General features: G+C 39.5%; 2 protein-coding genes across 3 annotated transcripts in view; one reads left to right on the plus strand and one right to left on the minus strand.

Annotated features, from left to right (window-relative positions):
* Nucleotides 1-2,673: 2,673 nt before the first annotated feature.
* On the plus strand, nucleotides 2,674-5,877 carry LOC119907807 (G-protein coupled receptor 20). Its single transcript, XM_038725490.1, has 4 exons — nucleotides 2,674-2,884; nucleotides 3,370-3,620; nucleotides 3,737-3,869; nucleotides 4,905-5,877. The coding sequence occupies exons 1-4, from the start codon at nucleotides 2,699-2,701 to the stop codon at nucleotides 5,487-5,489; spliced, it is 1,155 nt and encodes a 384-aa protein (XP_038581418.1). The 5' UTR covers nucleotides 2,674-2,698; the 3' UTR covers nucleotides 5,490-5,877.
* A 1,952-nt stretch (nucleotides 5,878-7,829) lies between these two features.
* The window catches only part of LOC119907061 (solute carrier family 45 member 4), a 55,250-nt gene continuing 46,824 nt past the window's right edge, over nucleotides 7,830-16,255 (minus strand). Inside the window, exons 12-14 of one of the 2 annotated variants that reach the window (XM_038724618.1) lie at nucleotides 15,713-15,781; nucleotides 15,462-15,613; nucleotides 7,830-15,211 (exon numbers count right to left, since the gene is read on the minus strand). In XM_038724618.1, the coding sequence (XP_038580546.1) occupies nucleotides 15,031-15,211; nucleotides 15,462-15,613; nucleotides 15,713-15,781 (402 nt within the window). In that variant the 3' untranslated portion in view covers nucleotides 7,830-15,030. The remainder of the gene's footprint in view (nucleotides 15,212-15,461; nucleotides 15,614-15,712; nucleotides 15,782-16,255) is intronic. The other variant, XM_038724617.1, reaches the window with a different exon arrangement.

The following is a 16,255-nucleotide window of genomic DNA, read 5'->3' on the forward strand; positions in this document are numbered from 1 at the left end:
CAAGTACTTATTTCACAGTGGTCGTCAAATTGGTTTTATTGTCATTGCCATGAAGGGATAATTGCTAATTATGATTATTGTTACTTAAATATCCCAAAGATGCCAACACACCTTGAGTGAGACGGAAACATGTTTTGGGTGAACTAGAAACAATTACACTTGCAGTTCTCTGTGCTTTGCGTTTGGTGAGATCTCCATTTCTGTCTTACATATATTTACATAAGACGCACTCTGAGCTGAACGCAGCTGGAAGTCTTGGCTCTTATACTTCATCACACTACTGTATAAGCATCATCATTCTAAGGTCAAGAATGAACTTTGATGCTTGAAGCAGCTGAAAAATTAGTTTCAAATAGGCTATGTATTTTTCTATAACATTAAATAGTCACAGCTGAATAAGCAGTGCATTTATAAGCCCAAGAGAGGAGTACAGACGAAGAGACTCAAAATACAGAAATCTCTCATGTGAAATAACCAAAACTGGTCCAACTTTGGCAGACAATTGTGTGTTTATGTGGTACCCTGTCACTTGTAGTAAGAAGCTAATTAAGAAAAGAGTTCAGGGCCTTTAAATTGTATGCATACATGGATAAGATGTCCTAAACGTGAAATTATAACAGTGTATATGTGCCGTATTTTAAAATCTGTTAATTAGTTAATATGTTATTTTCTAATCCGGTAGCAACCAGTTGTTATCTAGTTTGGTAAACAGGCTTAAAATGAGACAGTTCTACGTTCATGAGGTGTATGTATCAAACATGAAAGTTCACTCTTAACCTTGGAAATAGTAGTAAACAATCCATACTCAAGGTCCTCTCTCTAGCTTTTACCGGAGCCTGGCTCTCAACCGTATCTCATGGTCTAAAAAACATCATCAAACTACTATTTCCAAGGTCAAGAATGCTTGATTTTAATACATCAACACAATATACAATCAACAGCTCCTGAGCTCACATGATAATAGGTCCATTACATGGTGAAGACAATGTTATACGTTTGAAAGCCCAGAATAAGCTCTTGAGTTGTGATTGTTACTGCATCTTGAAAGTTGTCTTTATTAGTAGTTTCTCACTCCAGATGCAAGTCTTCTTTTCTACCAGTTTATCTCTTCTCACATCCTCTAAGCCAAACCAGAGTTCCTTTGGACTTTTTGCTCAATCTTTTAGCTTATTGTATAGTTACATTCATCATAAACGTCCGCACAGTCAAGATTTTAAAGCCTCTCCCTCCTTTAAACAGGATGTGTCACATTCATCAAATTTATGTGACAAACGTCAACATAACATGTATCAGCGGTGTGTTAAATAGCGGTGCATGCTGACATGGTTCGTATTAATACTGTGCACTGTGTTTAAAGTAACACACGAGGTCACATACTTAACTTTGTTGAAAGTGTCACGTTCTTTTAGAGAACAGATGATGATGCCTTCAGTCACTACTACAGTGCGAGGAGACGTTGTTTATAAGACGAGGATTTGCAAAGTCTCTCACTCTGGATTAACGGCTGCTGATGTTGACCACTTTTCATCCCCAGGGGTCATTACTCTGTCTTTTAGTTTTTAGCATGTGTGTGTCTGCTCTCCAAGCTGGAATATGTTGAATTGTTTTAAGCCAATTGGAGCAGCACATTGCATCACTTAAGAGTTGAGCTATTTAAGTCTATTTATAATACAGTATCTGCAGCCGACTCCAGGGTATTGAGGCATCGGTCTCCTACAAACATTATGGGAGTTCTTAAATTCCTACTGGAAGATGATTAAAAGCAGATAGCAACAGCACACATTTGGAAACAATCCTAACACACTTTTAGCCTTTGAACTTCAAACAAATGAGTTTAGTTTAGTTTATCTTTTCACCATAACAAAGTCAAAAATGAAGCAGAAGTCATTTCATTGCTATAATGACTTGTATAACTGCCAATCGAGAAAAGCTAATAATGAAATTAAAGGAATTCAACTCAGCAAGCGCAACACAATATTGCCCTGTATGCAGATTATATGTTTAATGTATTACTGTTCTTACAGCACCCACCTTTCCTTATTTCTCAGTGGAAAGAATAACAGCTTCATCTCAGAATAAAACTGAGTTCTTTGCATTTATGCTCCTCTATACTCAACCCTTTTTTCCCTTGGCTTCATCAGCAGTTTGAAATTACATCAGCACTGAATGTATGTTATCATGAAGACAAATCTGTTAACATGTGAGCTCAGTAGCCCCAAAGCACTTTTAGGATTTCTTATCCATGTTGGCTTAAGAGTTAAGCTTGAATTTTTATTCTTGACCTTGGAAATAGTATTTTGACCATGTTTTTAGTCAAAAAAGAGAAGCTAGTAAGTGCACCTTGAGTTTGGATTGCTTCATTGAACTCCTATTTACAGGGTTAAGAATGACTTTTCATGCTCAGCACATAGAAATGTCTCATTTTTGCCTGTTTACCTAAACCAGATTGCAAAACTCAGGTATACCTAAAACTCAGTTACTTACTACCAGTTTAGAAAATAACTTACTCCTACTGCCACTAATATTATCACTATCACTAAATTTGACAGAGATTTATAACATGGTACACACATACTGTATATAGGCCACATCATGCATCCTTGTGTTTCCAATACCAATATCTTCTTTTTTCTTGACTCTTTTCCACTTCTTCTGCCCCTCAGACGCCAACCTGTCATTCATCCATCCCTTTCAACCAATGGAGAGCCTTCACACCAACATCAGCTCCACCTCCACCACTGAGCCCCTCCTGCCCCTCTTGACCCCTGACTCGAGCAACTGCAGCACCTGGGACCAGCGGTGGGGGCCACCGTACCTGCATCGGTTAGCCCACCTGGACGTCAGGCTGTACCAGGACTTCTACGCTGTGTGGGTCTCTCTCATGGTAAGAAAAGATACTGCTGGTCCACGTCTCCACCTAACTAAAGCTAGATTTAATGATTATCATGACTGTTAAAGATAACATATATTATAAAACATGTTATTTATAAGATGTGTTGCAGTAAACTAGATTTTTTGTCAAATTACGTAAGCCAACTCAGTCCTAACAATGTAGTATTGTTGTTTTTATAAATACTTTATTTTCTATATTTCTTTATCCTGTTCTGGGTTGTGAGGAGTCACTATCCAAATGTGTATTGGAGGAAAAGCTGAACAAATAAACAGAAGAACCAGATTCAAGATTTAAAAAACAGGCAATCTGTAATAGGCCTACATTTTCTAAAACAAAAAAGTGTAAAATGACTTAGTATTGGTTTGAAGTTCAGCCATCCTGTCAGATCTGAGACTTGCTCTGCGCACAGACTGGAAAATGTGTGTGGTAAAGTGAAAGACCCCCAAACGCTGATGCTCCCTTCCTCCCTGCTGCAGGTGTGCAACTGTCTGATGCTGGTGGTCGGCGTGATCCTCAACAGTCTGGCCCTCTATGTCTTCTGCGGGGCCCACTCCTCAGCCTCTGTGGTTTACACCATAAACCTCGCTGTAGCTGACCTGCTGGTGGCGCTGTCATTGCCCGCGCGCATTGCTCTGTACCACAGTGGAGGGAACTGTATGGCCTGCTCTTACGTTCACACCTTCAGTTACTTTGTCAACATGTACTGTAGTATCCTGTTCCTGACAAGGTGGGCAGATCAATCCTTCATTCAACGCTTGGACTCTATCTGTTTGACCTCCATCACTACGTACAGCTAAAACGTTTTGTACCTCTTCTTCTCTCTGTGACTGCTCCATCTCTCAGTATCTGTATAGATCGGTACCTCGCTGTTGTCCATGCATCCAGCACTCTCCACCGGTGCAGGACCACAGGAACAGCCAAATGTGTCAGCGCCACAGTTTGGTTCATTGCAGTTGTGGTCACCTACTCGTTCCAGGTGAAGACACACGCACCACAAACACAACACCATCCATCCATCCATCCATCGTCAACCGCTTATCCTGCGTACAGGGTCGTGGGGGGGCTGGAGCCAATCCCAGCTGACATTGGGCGCAAGGCGGGGTACACCCTGGACAGGTCGCCAGTCCATCGCAGGCAAACACAACACAAACAGATAAATACATAGACTTTGTTGAACAGAAAGAAAGTAAAACCAGAATACAGAAATAAATAGAGACTGATGAATCTAAGGTGTAATAAGATTTCTGATGTTTAAGTCTCTTACGCTCCTTTATTCTTACTCTCCCATCTCCTTTTGTCATGCAAACTACTTTTGTGCAGACAAAACACACTACAGTCATGCTGTCTGTAGTTGCAGTCCCTTATTAAATGCTTAATAATAGGCTTACTTCGTATGAACTGTGGTTTTGTGGTGGGTGTACCTCTTAAAGTGGAAATCACTCAAATCCAGTGATCCCTTATCAATCACAGAGTCCAAAAATACATATACTGGAAATGCACACTGAGGGCTTTTTCCAAGCAAAGGCCTGTTCAGGGGAATTTGGTCTGTTTGGCAAACCCTAAACGTCTAACTATGGCTTTAACAGTATAAACATAAAGACTTATTTTTAACGTAAAACATTCAGTAGAACTTGTTGGGAGGCGGTGCAGCCTGAGAGGCCCACTAAATGTCACCATGTGTTTAGAACAGCAAATGTGAAGCTTTGAATGGGCTGGGGCAGTGGTTCCCAACCTGTGAGCCTTCAAATTAAACAACAATCTGTCTTGTTGAACTGCTCATAACACATATCCAGAATAAGGCCATAACCTGTGATAAGGGTTTAACATTGTCCAGGGTCTCAAGCCAGAATGGTTGGGAACCTCTGGGCTAGGGACTGAATCCTTGTTGTGTTAGATTAGACAGCATTGCACAGGAGAAAACCAGACTTGTGAAAATGGTGAGTCTTATGTCATTAGGAGAACGAGCACCTTAAGACTTGATGTGTTGGGATCTTTCTCCTGCTCTCTACAGACCACAGCGTTGGAGTTCAGCTCCTCCTGTATGCTCCTCCCTGCCCTCTTCTACTTAACCATCCTTGAGTTTCTCCTCCCGCTGCTCGCCGTGGTGGGCTTCACCCTGCGTGTCGCCTGTTTTCTCTCCTCCAGCCAGGGCCCGATGCCCCAGCAGAGCAGGGCGAGGAGGGCGCGGGCTGTCAGACTGCTGGCCACCGTGCTGGTGGTCTTCACTATCTGCTTCACGCCTTTCCACATCCGACAGGTGCTGGTTTACTTCCGGGTCAAAGTCGGAGGGGAGAGGCTCGGGGAAGGGGCGGGGCATGTACTTGCTTATCACATCACAGTTACTCTGAGCAGCCTGAACAGCTGCCTGGATCCAGTGGTTTACTGCTTTGTGACGGACAGTTTCAAGAGAGTGTGGAGGAGGAAGAGGGGGGCGAGGGAGGGCGATGGGGAGGCAGGGCACACGAGTTGGGGAGAAGGTGAGAGGAATTCAGTGAATAAATGTCCGGGTATGGCACTGGCGGTAGCTCACAGCGTGGCCACACTCACCCTCACCAGCACTCCCCTGTCTGTGGCCAACACAGAACAGTCCACTTAAAGATGGGTGACCCCCATCGACAACTGTGAATGGGACAGTCCAGAGAGACACCTGGAGAGAAAGACTCATCAAGAGTACTGCAGAGAGAGATTTGTAGGCTGGAAACAAAAATGAACACAGAAACTCGTCAAAAAGTGAAAATAAATTTCTCTTTATGGTGAACAAAACAAACCACTTCTAAGGATAAACAACACTTCAACGACTGCCTCCCTTTGTCCCTCCATGTTCTCATCTTTTCGTCCCCCTGACCTTGCTTGGGTGTCAACTGGTGAGAAGGAATAACGGACCACAAAAAGATACTGATGAGCTTGTAATGTTGGAGATCCATGTGTCGGCTGAGACTGGACTCCAGAATACCGAAAGACCTTGAATTACACTGAGTGAAGAGGATAAATATGAAACGAAGTGTATAGAGAGATTTGGGGTCTTTGCGCTGACCTCGTCAAAATCGAATGCAATCCAGTACAAACTGCTCAGCCATAACTTTTTCCTTTTACAAAGATAATAATGTTAAATGTAATGTTAAACTAAATATTTGTTACAGCCCAATATTAAACTATATGGTATTATTAAGGCTGTAGTTTACAGTGGTGTTGAATTTGTGTGCATTATATACAGTATTAAGTGTTCCTAATGTTTTGATGTGGTGGGAAGAACATAAAAATATAATAATATAATATACACCAATGCAAACTAAAATCTTAATAATTAGTAGATTAATTAAAACCTATCAGAATGTTTAAACAAAAACTCACCATTATAAGCTTTGTAAAGGCAGAATATGTGTTAAATCTGTGGTACTGGGTTGCATTAGACTGTGTAGATGAGCCTAATAAAGTGGCAGTGTAAATTGCAGTGATGTAGGCCTACTTTTTTCTCTTTTTCAAGTAAAACCTTTCTTTGTTTGTTTAATTTTTTATATATTTTAATAATTTTACATAGACAAGTTCACTGTAATTCAAGTTGCACTTTTTTCTCTCTCCTTACGCTTCCTGTCTATATCTTCACTGTAACCTGTCCAATAAAGGTGAACATCCAAAAATGCACAAGAGGGTATTTAGTTTCATCAAAGCACTGTGGCCAACATTTGACATTTTAAATGGAAACACTCCATTCCGTCTTATTATTTCTCTCACTGTGTTTGACCAGTATTGCCGTGTAAAGCCATCGTCGAGGTTAAAAACCTCTAGAATAAAATGACGTCAACTCCATTAAAATGCAGAATGACTGAAAGAGTTATAGGGCAAAACAATGTGGCAGAGTCTTGAGTCAACACACTGAATAAGCTAGAAGCAAAGCTCTCTTTGAAGTATAAACACTTGTAACAGTTAGTCTTAGTGCACACCTCTTCGACGCCTTTGTTTATTATTTTACAAGTGTCTAAATGGAGGGGTGTCGTCAGCATCACATAGAAAATGTACATTTCTGAAACAGCAGTTTTAAAGAAAACTATGAAAAACAACACGACTAATAGAGTTTCAACAAATGCTCTATGACATTTTATCATCTGGGAGAGATTATCGGGAACAGGAACAACATTTGTGTGTTAAAATTAAAGGGAATTGTGCTCTTTTATTATCTTTCGCTTTATGCACATCTGGGAAGTCAAAGAACTGAAAAAAAAACAACAACACCATGACTACACAAACACCCTCACCACCATAGTTTGTTCTTGGCTTAGCATTTCTCTGACAATTTTCTCAGATTTTAACCTATTTGATGATTCGTTTAATGTAAGGTTTTGTTTTTACAATCTGTGTAAATAAATATAATCTTATTCTTTGCAGTAGTACAAGTAGAGGTGTTTCTGTAGGTGTTGGTCTGCTGTTGTCTCTTTTCTTTTTAGCAATTACTTTTAATTATGGGATGCACAGAGAGACACTCCTGTTGCATTCAGTGTCACTTTTACAATTATGGTTAAACTATGTATATGTGTAGCAGAAAGCAAGCTTGAATCCGGTCATTTGATTTGTTCCACTAGAGGACAGTGTCTCACCATGGCAGCAGATTTCAGCTATCTGGAACACTTTACTGTACTGGTGTAGGCTTCTGATTCACAATTAGTTCAGTTCACATCCAGCAAAAGTGTGTTGTTATCTGTTAAACTCTAAAGCAGCATGTAAGCAACTTTTAGTCTGGTGACTACTTACTTCAGACAAAGTACCTTAACTTCTACAACAGGATGTGGTTGTTGCTATAAAATCCCAGACTGAAGTCCACTAGCGTGTATTAGACCTTCTTTGATTTAACAGAAAAATCTGTTATAAACGAACATCCTCATTTTGTCTGTGTGAATTAATTAATGTCAGAATAACAGTTCTGCTCTTGTTACACTGTTCCTAGTTAAGTTCTTTATTTGTCTTTTATCTACAACATTTGCAATCGTTGGCAATGAAGGTCTTGTTCTCAGGCTCCTCCAACAATGCTCATATAGAAATATACAAAAGAAAATCACACAAGTAAATGAGAGATGACAAAAAGAGAAATTAAGACAAGACAAAAGTAAAATATGGGGGAAAAGATACAATATCTACATATAAAATATAATAAAATGTGATACTGAGGCAAACTGTGGTTGTGTAGTAGTGCCCGTTACCATCTGAGAGGCTTACCATCTGTTTTTATGTTTATGGCATAGAAAACATATAGGCTAAATGGATATTGTCTACTACTCCATAAAACTACTTATTACTCTACAGGGACTTCAGCAGTGTGGTAATGTGGTTCACACTCAAAATGTTTTAGTTTTTATTGATTACATGTTAGAGAACAGCTGTGCAGTGTCACAGATATTTGAATGAGTCATTAAACTGAGTTCAGCAGGTCATTGCATTTCTAATCTGGCCCTGCAAGTTTTTACATCAGGTCAAGCGGTCACATGAGGAGTATGGATGAGACACACACGCACATACACACACACACACACACACACACACGCACACACCAGTTTCAGGTTCCTTCTCTGGTTTCTGTGTGTGATTTTGCAGGAACAAAGTTTTCTGATCTTCCTCTCCTCTCTCAGTGGTCTGACTGTGCGGTATCATGGGAAACCAGTTAGCTCCCTTGAAGATGCTGAGTTAAGTTATTTTGCTCTGGAAAAAAGTTGAAGTAGTTCTGAAACTGCAGAGCAGCAGGTTACTTTACCAGTGGTCACTTGATGCAACACTGAAACTCTCTTTATGAAATGAAAGAGTTTATACAAAATGATAAGCATGATAAGCAACAGTTCTGAGCACCTCACAGCAGATTGTTTATTTCATTTCATTTTAATGACGACCTTGTGAGAATCGAAACTGGCCAGAGTTTGTAACTTTTCTCCTTGCTCTGGCTAGAGCGAAGGTGTTGTTTTATCTGTTCTGATATTTCATAGGAGTGTAGGTCATTTAAATGAATTATTCCTCAGCGTGAAATTGACATACAATTGACATGTGTTTGTTATGTAAGATGTTAATTTTTGAAGACATTGCTTGTTATAAGCTACTGTTTCATTGGGGAAAATGACCAGTCTTGAATATTCACTGACGGTAAGTTCTTCAGGCTCAACAAAGTTTTTATCTGTCTGAACATCTGCATCCTAAATTGACATAAATCTGAGTGCTGGAGCGCTTACAATTAAATCATCTACCTTCTGCAGACAGATATTCGGAAGATATTCTACAGCTTTCTGAAACATTATCGTTCATCTATCTAAAAAAGGTAGGTACACATTTCTCCAATAGTCTGAGGTCAACTTTAAATTAAATTTTTTTGGGACAAAATTATGTATTTAAATGTAATTTTCTTGCATTGCAATTATTCTGAAGTTTCAGAGTATAAATGTAGTATATTTATTGCACATTTAAGGAGTCAGTCTTGTGTGTGGTGTGATATGAGGGAAATGCCTGTTATAATCATGTGTTTGATTATGTTTTATTATCTTCATATAACAAGATATGTGGGACGTTTAAGGAGTAGGCACATCTGGCGGATGAAAGATGTGAGAACAGTAAGTCCTAAGACAAGAAGATGCTGTGATCATATTCTGAAGGTCAAATAACACCTTAAGTGAAATCATGTGTTTCCTGCTGCTACAATGAATATGTGTATTATCTCAAGCTACTGTAATAACTGACAAGAGACCACCTTTTTTCATATCTGTGTAATGCTGATGACCAAAGCAATAAAGATCTATTGAGGATCCGAATATTGTCTGATCTGGTATTTGATAGCCAACCCCCCTCTGCACTAAACAAGAACTGATATTTCTGTTTCCATGACTTTTTTTCTACACAATAATGTATGAGGAGCAATTTCAGTTTTTATACCATACTGTGATCACCCTTCCACCAGCAGAAAATGTTTCAATAAATACAAAGAAGTTTAAATTTGGTCTAGAGTTTGTTTTGTGTGTGCACCCTTCTTCGTTTCCTTTCATTCTTCTTATATGTTGAATTTTGAAAGATTTCAAATAATGAAAGGAGTCATTGTTGGTTGACTTCTGAATAGATTTTAAAGGTGCGTTCCATACAGTGTTCATCCGGAGTCCTACATATGAAGGCTCAAGCTTATTTACAGAACATAGAGATATATACAGTCTTTATATAGAAAACAAAACTACTAACAAAAATAATCATCTTTTTTATAGCAGCAAAAAAGAAGAAACTAAAAGAGAAGTATGTATATTTACATCTTTTTTTTTTTCCAAATAACAAGGCATATTATATATGGTACACTGCTTTCCCATTCTTTAAGTATTCTTCTTGATTTAATCTCTATGAAGATCAAAGTATATAGGCATTTTTCTCCTCCATCATTAACACAGTTTACTAGAGGCAGAGACACACACACACACACACACACACACACAGAGTCTGGCCAGGTTGGACTAACTGCATGGCCGCCACGCTGCTGCCACTGACAGCTGCTGGCTGGAAACATGAAACAGCATCACCACATCGACACATTCAATGATCAGGACCGTGGAGCCAACATGGCTGCCACTGAAAAAGTGCAAAGGCCAAACTCTTGTGTGTGGCTCTGCCTAAAACTTCAAACAGATAAAAAAAAAAATAATAGACATTTTGTAGTTGAGTTAAAACACCAGAACAATAAAGACTCGTGAATAACCTCTGGTATTGCAGCCATGGATTCCAGAGTTAAGTGTAAACCAGGTGATTGCAAAGAACAGAGAACAAGAACAAAAAACACTGAGATGACGTTTTTAACACAGCCTTGCTTTTTGCTTTACGTGAGCAGCTGAGACGACTGCTCACACACACACACAAGCACGCGCGCGTGCACGCACACACACTCCAGTTTGCTTCTGTAACATCTCCTGTAACAACAATAGCTTTAATCTATTCTTTTGGAAACTAAGCGAAAAGTGTCTTTTATAGATGTGAAAGCTAAAATGAATATAAATATCCACAGTTATTTCTTTTTCTTCCTTTTGCAACACACTTCTACGGTTTAAATTTTTATATTATGTGCAAGTTCTGTGCAATGTCAGATACCCTCCCAAATCTCCCCCACTGGCTTGTCGAACATCAAAACAAAATTTTTTCAGCTGAAATCACTTCACATTCATTGACTTCTTGAAAAACCATTTAAGTCACAAGATGGAATCAAAGGTAAGAACTCAATTTCCCAGCAGGCCGAGCTGCTGTCTGAACATTCCAGAGTCTGCGGGAAAAATGCTTGGGACATTAAGAACCAAAAAAAACCAACAACAAATAAACAAACAAACAAAAGACTTCCCACTGCATTGGAACAGAAACACTCATGTTGCACTTCAAGTATTCACGGCCTGGAGTTTCTCGCCTACACTTTTAACAATGAGTGTCACTCAGGACGACACACATCGTGTCTTTTATCATTTCAACACCTTCTATCCATGTGTACGTTGTGTTGAAAAGCAATGAGATGTGTGCTGTCTGAAACTTTACTCATAAATGTGCAAAAAATGTTTAAAAAGTCACATGCTTGTTAAGAGGGTACTGACCCAGACTTAGCACAAGGCTTCAGCTTAAAGAGTACTTGTTGTTGTTTTTTTACACATTTAAGATCAAACAAAAAGACATACACATCCAGCCATGCATTAGAAAATACATCCCTGACCTATTAGGACAATAAAGAAAAAAGCTTGTGTGATTTATACAGTTATACTTTGGTGTTCCACACATGCATATTGCTGTTGTCGCATGCAAACCTCCCTACCCCAAAGGTTTTTTTTTTAAGCTTCATGTTTGTCCTTAAACTGAAGTTGTGTGCCCATTTTTTAAAATCCAGACTATTTTACTGCCCTAGTGGTTACAGAAGCCAATGAAAACTCTGGCATCTGTGCCTTCTCATCTTTTGTAACCGTCCAATCCCTGCTTTTTTTTTGTTCCAGCGCCACAGACTGAGCAGGGTCAACCCGGAAAGTAAATACTCTCTCTCAATTCTGCTCTGGGACTGACTGAATGTACCTGAAATGATGGAAAGAATCTATTTTGTTAAAAAGTGAAAAAAAAAAAACAACCACCACGTCATCAGTGAACTCTCCTCCCTAAAACCAAAAATATTTAAAATAAGCTTCTCTGCTAAATGCTTTAATATACACTAAAATAAAACATTCTTTCATTAGTAAATGAACTCACTGCAATTTTACATTTTGATTCCTTTCAATTTGAATGTTTGAGCTGATTGAGCTGAAAGGAAAACTGACCCAAATCCACAGCCTTTTACCCTCACAGACGCAGGGGGAAAAAACAGCCAGAACGGTTTGCACCCCCCCCCCCCACACACACACACACACACGCTAATTAACAGAGGTCATTATTGTAATAAAATAAACGACACAATAAAATCTTAAATCTTTCATTTTGTCTAACTACAAGCTTGTTTTATAAGTCCTGCATGGTCAGCTATTGAAGCGTTCCAAAGATTATTTAACTTCATCACTTCAATCAACACCAGTCAGTATTAGCACGAGTTTTAATTTATACAACTTGCATGTTTCCTCTCAGTGTTTTTAATAAAATACTTCTGCGATAAGTCTCATTGCTGTGCATGAATTTTAACAGGGTCAAAGTAAAGTTAAACTTAACAGTTTTACTTCCTCATCCGCCATCATGCTGCTGCCGCTTGACCTCACGAAAATAGATGTGGCCATTTTGTTAAATTGGCGTTAGGGATGCAAAATGGAGCATCAGGGGCATGTCTTGTGATTTTTTGTAGTTTTTCAGGAGGCAAAGTTAGATTTTGTCTAGTTGACTATCTGAAGTTGTAGTTTTCAAGACTGGCAATTTAATTTAACTCAATTCGATTTTGGGATCAGCAGGGACACTAGAAAATATTGAACTCTGCCTCCATTGTCTTCTTTTGGATTAAGTTAAGACATGCATTTCTAAATTTCTAACAATGAAAACTTTATTCAAGTTTTAACATTTAAAAGGAAAGGTTGGACATATGGGGACTCAGATCAATATCACTCGCAGGTCTGTATGCTAAATATGAAGCTAGAGCCACAGGGTGTTTAGGTTAGCTTAGTGTAAAGACTGGATACAAAATCCACCAACGAGCACCTCTTTCTTTGTGCAGAACAAACGAGATACAATGTGTTCATTAGTGAGCTGTAGAGGCAGGTGGATTTTATCACCGTTGAACAGCCCAGGCCAGCCGTTTCCAATCAATCTTCTCATATAACTCGTAGCAACAAAGCACATTTCTCAAAATGTATAGGCATTTTTTTTTCAATTGAAAACATTTCTCCAGTCCTCCCTTAATCTCGCTCCCCATCCCTCTCTCCTCTTCTAAACATCCATTCAGCATATAACACACAGATGTAACGAGCATCTAAAATACTTTTATCCGCCTCTCTCTACTGATTATATTAGGCCCAGTGCAGTGGAAGCTACCGAAAACAGGAGCACACATCCTCTAACGAGGCTCAAGTAACAAGCCTTAACCTGTCAACAACAGAGTGATTCATTTTTGTCTCTCTTAAATAATATATACTTCCTCAAAACATAATGTTTACTATACATTTTTTCTTCGAATATATCCAGGATCCATTCTAATATTCTTGTGTTGTGTCTGACAATTGCGTTACTGGATCCACCGGAACAGAGTAGTGTCAGGAAGCTCCGTCCTGCTGGTGTCCTAAGACGAATGAATCCGACACCCACAAAGTTTTAAAGAGGGATTTCAAACAACGCTTTTCTAACTGTATGCTATTTAACACTCTTTCAACACTGGCTCAGCTAATGTGCAGTTAGTGACAAACATTGTGCTAACAGAATTTCCTAAAAAACAACAAATAAAAAATAAACACGAAAGTAGAGAGAAAGAGAACAATTCTACATCTCTCCTCTCTTCTCTTCTGCTGTTTGGTTTGTCTCTTCTCTGCTCCTCTAACATGCAGCATGTAGGCTAGTCTGATTATTCAAAACAAAGAAGTAGTATCATTCTGGGCCCTCAAAAAATCATGAAAATAACTTTTGGGATTTTAATGCCCTGCATATTGCTTCTATCCTCTTTCTTTCCTGGAATTTAACTCTGGATATATGATTCTCACTATACGGGCAACTTTATGCTCATGCTCTTAAATATGTTTTCAACTTTGCCCTGGAGTGAAGGCTAAATTAAAGACTTAAGCACTCCTGCCATGTGGAGGAGGGCAGGGGAAAAAAACACTCGCAATCAATTTGGGGATTCAAGATCAATAATTTCCCCCAGGAACCAGGCTTCGAGCTCTCAGTTTCAGAAATGCTACTTCCAAAAAGTCTCTACAGTCTTAAAGCTACTGTCGCAGAGCGTTGTTGAGTCCCGCAAAGTTGAGGGTGTTGTTGGATTTATTTTGGTGAACACGATGCCTCTGCTGGAGACCAGCCAGGTCAGCAGACACACACACAGACACTCGTCCAGCTTCCTTATCACGAAGCAAAGATTCGATCAAGCCGATTTCACAGCGAGGAAGAACAATTTCAGCATTCTTGAATGATTGCAGCTTTGATGACTAATGTTCATCAACAGTGTTCATTATTTAGGTATTCATTTGTCCCCAGATGAAGACGTGTGTGTGTCCGTGTGAGAGTTTGTATGTATGTGTGCAAGTCCCCTGAAGTTTCCTGTCCAGGCAGCTGTTCAGTAGCACCTCCTAGAGGCCCTGAGAGACAGAGGAAATCTCTCGTTAAAACCATGACAAATTAATTTCTTAGAGACGACCGACATGGATCACTCAAATGTCCGTGAGGCCTAAGTGGAAGGAATTTCAGTGAAGACTGAAACAGAACTGGGACCAGAATGCTTTTTTTTGTAAGGTAACTTGGTCTGGTGTAACACTGGTCCCACATCAGACTGAGTTGTTTTCTTCAGCAAATCAAACGGAAAAGGCCTGTCAAAGCAAAAACAGACACCAAGAGTGGACCGAAATAACTCCAGCCGACCTCCTCTGTCTTCCTTATGTCTTTTTGTAAACTCCAGCAGGCCATGAGGTCAGCGGCACATCCATCAGCAATAATTTAAAAAAGGGAATTTAGTTGTTTCCACAGCAAAGTCAACCGTCGACGTAGCCAGCCAATCACAGGGCAGACTCATTCTCCATGTGACAGGAAGTGGTGGTGGTAGTGGCCTTGCCCTTCTTGTTGAGTTTCAAGAAGCTGGGTTTCTCTATTGCTACGGTAACAGCCACTTCATTGCTGTTGGGATTTTCCAGCGTTGTCAAGGCCCGTTTCTCCGAAGCTTTGGCTGAGTCCACGTCCCTGTCAATTATAAATAAAATCACAATTGTTAGGTTCTATTTTGTGCTTAGGTGCTGGTAGTAGGATTTTCTTACCTTCCAGGCCAGGCTAGCCCCCCATTTCCAGTCTTTATGCTAAGCTAGGATAACCAGCTGTAGGCTGTATGTTTGCCAAACAGACATGAAAACCGTTTTCCTTATCTAGTTCTCGGCAAGAAAGGGATACATGCATTTGATGACAGCATACGACTAAGACCAGTGGGTTTTCTCACCGGTTGTGGGGCGGGTAAATGACCAGGAAGCAGGCGGTGAGGAATCCGAGGAGGGAGCCCCCAGAGGCCACCATGGGAATGACACGGACACTGCCAACAGCTTCCACTACAGCACCCAGAGCTGAGGCCACCAATATCTGACTGATGTAAACCTGCAAAATTACAAATGTTTATATAACAACACATTCTTTTTAGTGTGCTGTAGCATACATTTAACACTATGCCACAAAGATTTCAATATGAACACTCACCTGGCAGGATAAGATGGCACAGTCGATGCCAAAACCTCTCCGGGAGTTACCAGGACTGTGCTCGATGTACTGCAGGAGGCAGAGGAAGTTACAGTTACTGAGTGCCAGTGAAAGCACAAATTTTTAATACAGTAAAGCAGAATTTTGCAACAGGAATACTGCATTTCTTTTAAGCGTAGCTAATCCTGATTCACTTTTTAAACTGATCTCTAACTTGAAAAACTGCCAAATTATGTAATGTAAGTATAAAGTTGCAATAATTCATCTTTAGCTTCCTACCAATTTCAAAAAAGAAACAATAAAACGAGTAAGTAAAAGTAATGTTAAAAAAGGATATGGTATTATTTCCATATTTTTTTTTTTACAAATCCCAAGAAAAGATTAAAACAACATTTTGTTAGTCTGTCACATAATATGTAGCACCCTTTGGTTCCTACTGAAGATGTAACCCAAGTCACAAAACAATTAGGTTTAAAAAAGAAAACTAATCTTTCTACATCAGCTGGGCAGCATAGTTTTTTAGATAATGTTTCACAAACAGGA

The sequence above is a fragment of the Micropterus salmoides genome, unplaced genomic scaffold (genome assembly GCF_014851395.1).
Source record: "Micropterus salmoides isolate LMB-PRFRI ecotype aquatic unplaced genomic scaffold, ASM1485139v1 Ms_hic_scaffold_17, whole genome shotgun sequence".
In the NCBI taxonomy this organism is placed as follows: Eukaryota; Metazoa; Chordata; class Actinopteri; order Centrarchiformes; family Centrarchidae; genus Micropterus; species Micropterus salmoides.